The 5,571-nt window shown below is 51.9% G+C and overlaps 1 protein-coding gene across 1 annotated transcript in view; it reads right to left on the bottom strand.

Moving 5' to 3' along the window:
- LOC104490403 (major facilitator superfamily domain-containing protein 1-like) overlaps positions 1-5,571 on the bottom strand; it is a gene marked incomplete at its 5' end in the record, with an annotated part of 10,002 nt that overhangs the window by 3,292 nt on the left and 1,139 nt on the right. Inside the window, 6 exons of the mRNA XM_010132680.1 lie at positions 503-603; positions 1,491-1,606; positions 3,142-3,300; positions 3,738-3,881; positions 4,628-4,683; positions 4,779-4,903. Of these exons, the coding sequence (XP_010130982.1) occupies positions 503-603; positions 1,491-1,606; positions 3,142-3,300; positions 3,738-3,881; positions 4,628-4,683; positions 4,779-4,903 (701 nt within the window). The remainder of the gene's footprint in view (positions 1-502; positions 604-1,490; positions 1,607-3,141; positions 3,301-3,737; positions 3,882-4,627; positions 4,684-4,778; positions 4,904-5,571) is intronic.

The raw sequence follows: 5,571 nt of genomic DNA on the forward strand, positions 1-5,571 counted from the left end.
GCAAGTGCAGGCTGGCGCGGGGCTGTCTCCGGTCCTCGCCGGGGCTGCAGGGGCTTCCCCGCTCACCAGCCCCGGCCGACGCCAGCTGAGCTTTCTCCCAGAGACAGACGGCAGGGCAGAAGTGCCCAGGCCTGTGAAGCCGACACCCCACCCAGCTCACAAGACAGCCGCTGTCACAGAGGTGAAATGTCTCCAGGCTCTTTTTTAAACAATGTGTTTCTGCCACCTCTCCCAAGCCCTTCTGATCCTCCTTCGGCAGCGAGCGAGCCTCACGCTGGATGAGCTGTTTCCCTTTCTTTTTGCTATCCTTTGCCTCCCTCATCTCTGATGGGGGAGAAAGGTCCAGGAACCCTCAGATCTTTAACTAGGTGTTACAGACATACTCCTCTGTGTTTCAGAAGTGGAAGGAATGAGCACATTACCCTGTCAGTGAAAAATCAAGGGCCTGGGAGGCCCAGACAGGCTTAGATCAGTCAGCAGGGCTACGGCCACAGAGCATTACCTGGCGTCTGCCACGAAGGGGAAGACTCCATTGTAGAAGAACATGATGGTGAGGACCAGGAGCCAGTAGCGAAGGGGAAGTCGCTGGATGTCCTGAATCCGCTGCAAAGATAAGATGTGCCCTCACTCACCAAGAAATCGTCTTCATCTTCATACTCACATCACTTTCTGCAAGCCGTTAAAGATCACAAAACATTTAAGAAATAACAGCAGGCAAAAGGGAATTGAAAGGCAACCCACATACCTCTAAGCAAAACATGGCATGTGCTGACTCCGAAGGGTGCCTTCTTTAACAACACCCAGTGAAGAAAACCAGAAAGCTTTCTGATTTTTATAACGGTTAGAGCCGCACGAGCCTGTGCGAAGCTCTGTTAGGAGCCTACTGCAAAACCTTCAGTGGAACAGGGGGAAGATACAACAGAAACAGGAGGCACAACGCTGAGATACAGACACCAGGAAGAACACTGCCACCAGAAGGAAGCTGTCCAAGATTTAAGTGCCATAAAAATTGCAACCTACTGCTTGTAATGCTTGCTCCTAGACAGAAGAATGCAAGGGGGAACGGAAGCTAAGGGCTGCCAAAGGCAGCACGGCACCGATCAGAGGAGCTATTTTTTACCACAGATCCTGCAAGCCAGAAAGCAGTTCCAGAGAGAAGCTACTCTCTAGTTTTATGCGCAAAATCCTCCTCTGAGCCACCTACAGTCAAGAAGCAGCTAGCTCAGAAAGTCACACCGTTCAGAGTGCCAGCTCAGCTCTCTGGAAGGCTGCGAATCCACAGGCCCTAAGGAAGGCTTGACCGCCACGGGCTGAGGCTACAGCCTCAGCGGTACCTGAGGATGGACCGCAGCGGTACCTGAGGATGGACCGCAGCGCAGTGGGGTCAGTGCCTGGCCAGGAGCAGCTCTGGCTGCGGCAGGATCCCTGCGCTGGGACAGCAGTGCTCACGCACCCCACGCTTTCAAGACAGGTGCAAAAGCACCACGTACCACTTTTTTGGATTCTTGCTGGATAACTCCATCCAAGCCCATCTGCTTCACGCCCACCTTGTCCAGGACACTGACTGTGAGGGCTGAAATGAAACCAAGCACGCAGAGCAGGGTACCTGGAGAAGAGACAAGAGGTGTTAGAAATTCCTCTGTGTCAAGAGCTGAATGACAAAACCAGCTGCACATAAAATACAGAATCCTGTATGACTCCTGCTCCTTCCTGGCTTCCCAGCTGCAGCCACACAGTACAGGCTTTTCCTCTGACCACTCTGACAGAGTCCGGCAGCAATTTGTCCACCGAGCTTCCAGTGGGCTGCGGAACTGCCCAAGGGCAGTGAAGCTAAAGCCCCACTGTCTGTAAAGAGGCGACCTTGCTGGGCTGTGGCCAGACTGCCTTGAAACTGCAGCATAGCAAAGCCTGTGCATGACAAAGCCCAGGTTAAGACTAGCCAGGCAGTAAGGAACCTCCACGGTCCCCTGCACAGGAAAAGTACCACACAGGAGCTGGTGGTGGGAGCAGTGTTCCACCTCCTCGATCATGAGCCCTGCTGCAGTGGCTGCTGCGCCCCGGCCTGCTGGCACCCCCAGCGCCGGGGAAGTGAGTCAGACCGGGGATATGCAGAAGCAGGTTTGGCAGCGGGCATCTGCTGCAGACCCTTCCTCACAGGGAGATCAGTATCCAGTCTGTTTTCCAAAGAGCCCAAGCCATCTCTGTGATGCACAGACACTTCCTCTGATGTATTTATCCCATCACGGGCTACTGCAGTCACTGGGCTGTGCTGGCAAATGCTGCCAGAGCACAGAGCTAGCAGTGTCAGATGGGATGCCACACGCCATGTCCATCACAGTGTGTTCTCTGAGAGCTGGAATCGGAGGAGAGCGACGGTTTCCGTTCCTGCCAGAGATTTATCTTTGTGCGCCCTCTCTTCCAGTTCTGCTGTTTGGAAAATAACACTTTCCTGTAATGGCTGAGTCTTTGTACACAAAGGATGCCCTGGGGCAGGTCTCCCAACCTCTCTGTTCCAGCACACCAGAGTGCCCGAGTGCCACCACCAAACTGCGCTGTGACACAGAGCATCTCTTCCACCAGAGACAGAGCCCTGCTCTCTGCACCACAGAGAGGACAGACTCTCAAATCCTCTAAGGGAATGAGCCCTACAATAGACTCACACTGAGAAACAGGTAATCCAGCTTCTGCTTCTCACAGTAACTTAAACCTACGTTCCTGATCAGTCCATGTGCAAGACATCTGACGCTGAGACCACCAGATCCCACTGCAGAACCAGCGCGTCCTGCTGGCTAGAAATACAGAACCACAAGCACGTGAGGTTCCTCTTCTGTTTCACTCTGAAGTTCCTATTCCACAGGAGTAAATATGTTAAGTACTGACTGCCTGTGCCTGCAGATGTTAAAATATCTCGGGAAAACTGCAGACAAAACTGTCAGGCTGACACTACAGCTTCAGAGAGGGTTTTCAGGCATCAGTGAAGAAAACCACTGCACTGCAGACAGAAAGCAACTGGAAAAAACGGAAAATAATGTGCTGCCTCCTGCTGACTTCAGTGTCTCTTTTAGGTACTTTTCATAACTCGACAGAACAGGCTGGCCTCGGGCCTGGAAAACAAAAGGCCAAAGCACCAAAGAAACTCACCTGCCCAGAGTGTCCACTGCATTCCAAATCGTGCCTCAAACTGCTGTGTGAAGAAGAAGTTGAGGACACTCCCAAGACGGGAGAAAGACAGAGTCAGTCCAAACGCCAGTGCCAGTTCCTTCCCCTTGAACCAGAAGGCCGTGATACGATTCTGCACAACTTGGAGAAGACAAAAAATCCTCTCTTGAACAGACAGACTTAGCCAGGAGCATTGCACAGAAGCAACAAACAGCCTCTCGAGCAGGAGTGCAGTGAGCAACCTCTGCGCCTCCCGAATGCAGGTCGTACGTGTGAACTTTGCAGTCCATTTTAAAACACACTAACTCATGCTGGGACAGGGGAAGTGAGCTTATCCCTCAAGTCCGGCAAGCAAAAATAACCCCGAAGGCACAGAATCACATGGCGATCCCCAGCCTTGGCAGGACATTTTGGCACAAGCTGAATCCGCAGCCCTTCAAGGAGCAGTGTTCTGCTCGCAGCAGAGGCTCCTGGTGCAGAGCGGATGAAGCTGACTGGCAGGACAAGGGTCTAGGAGGCAAAATAAAAATGTCTCATGACCCTTTGGTGAGGCATAATTAAGAATGTCATTTCCTTACTAGTAAGTGACCCGTTCCCAGAGCCAAAGAGGAGTCTTCCTGTTAGCATCAGTGGTAGGAGGTATGGGGACCCCTTGAAATGCGAGCCCAGAGCAAAGAGTGACGATCCCAGCACAGTCAGAAGAGAGAAAACAAAGACACCAACTAGGGAGAAACAGGAAAAAAATAATGAACCTCAACAGATATGCTGTCTGTTGAGACCAGGACAACAGCTTCTTGGTCACAAAGCAAAAGAGCAACCTGACAACAGGCCAGTAAACCTGTGGGCTCCTACCCATTTACCCTCGCTATTTTCATGTTGTACAGACTGGTCCCTTTATAAAATTACCTGAGAAACCTCAAAATAATGATGGTATTTTCATGATGGAACGTTAGAGAGGCAGAACAAGTCAGATAGAGGACTCTGAACTCTACAGAGTCCCTGTTCCTGTCCTGAGCTCCACCGTAGACTATGGCCTCGAGCGATCTCCGTCTCTGTGCCTCCTTCTCCTTGTCTGTAAGAAGCTCATCGCTGTGATGCACAGACAGAGTGTGAGGGCCTCCACTGGGGCTGCTGCGCCTCTGGTTACGGGACAGTCCAGAGCAGATGCCAGAGCAGGGAACAGAACACTCCTGCATCAGCCTGTCCCCCTGAAAACAGGTCACACTGCTCCCTGTCAAACGCCTGTCAGCGGAAAGCACGTTTACTGCACTGCTCTGTAAATTCAGGTCAGTCAGCGGTCAAAGGATGAAAATGTCTCAGATGCCGTCACGGAGCTGCTCAACAAACCGTCACACACCCCACACACTGCGTCCCTCCTCTCCCATCCCTCTGTGACCTTACTGAAGAGGAACCTTCGAACACCCTTTTGCAGAACAGTACAAAATCACACTTTGGTGCAAGAACTTACAGCAATTTCCTAGTTTATCGATGAGGAACCCAGCCAGAATAACCACTGCTGCATTTCTAGGTGAGAACGAGAACAGAAACATCTGTGTCTGGCTGCGGGGCAGCAACTGGCAAAGTACCCACCCTGCCCAAGCAGGAGACAAGTGACTTACGTCCAGGCGTAGATGGCGTACAGCAAATTGTACTGTGCGGGTGTCATCCCCAAGCCTTCCACGCAGCCCTGCGTGCCGTTGTGCCCGGTGCTGTTACGGTGGGTTCCATGGGGGCAGGTCAGGTTCTGCACAAGTCACAGAGGCTGTGTTAGCCACCTGAAAACCCACGGTCCTCTCAATGAAGTTACCTTCTTGCCTACTACATTTCTATTTCTCTACTCCGTTCTCACTTTCGTGGCCAGGAATGAGAGGACTTAGGTCTTCTCCCAAGAAGCCAGCCCTTGCCAAGGTTTTAATCACATGGTTTTAGAGAGCCATCACATTCACAAACCCCTCAGATCTGCTGTGGCAGACTGTCTGAGGCTGCGGGGAAACAGTACTCTAGAACAAAGTGCTCCCACTGCAGGCACTGGTCTTAGATGCTCTGACCACCACTGCAGCGCTTGGGTAAGGCAGGGAGAGGCTAAATTCGCCACAGGAAAAATAGGAGAGTGTCAAGAGACAGACCCCACTGCTTGCGCAGTACTTAGGTACAGAAAAAGACTGTTTTCAGCACAGGTTCCACTACCCTGTGAAGGCACCTAGTAACAAGGTATGACATCACCTTTCCCTTTCTCCATACGAAATCACTGACCTACAGAAGTTGTGGAGGATCAAGGAATACATACTGAGCTATTTTTTTTCCTTTTACTCCTGTATGCAATGACAAACTGCAGAATGGGTACTTCTGCCCTTCCTACTGAATCAGTCAAAGAGCAGGCCAGCGGCTCCCACGCCCCCCCCCGGGCCCCCC

The sequence above is a fragment of the Buceros rhinoceros genome, unplaced genomic scaffold, assembly GCF_000710305.1.
Source record: "Buceros rhinoceros silvestris isolate BGI_N320 unplaced genomic scaffold, ASM71030v1 scaffold41793, whole genome shotgun sequence".
NCBI lineage: Eukaryota > Metazoa > Chordata > Aves > Bucerotiformes > Bucerotidae > Buceros > Buceros rhinoceros.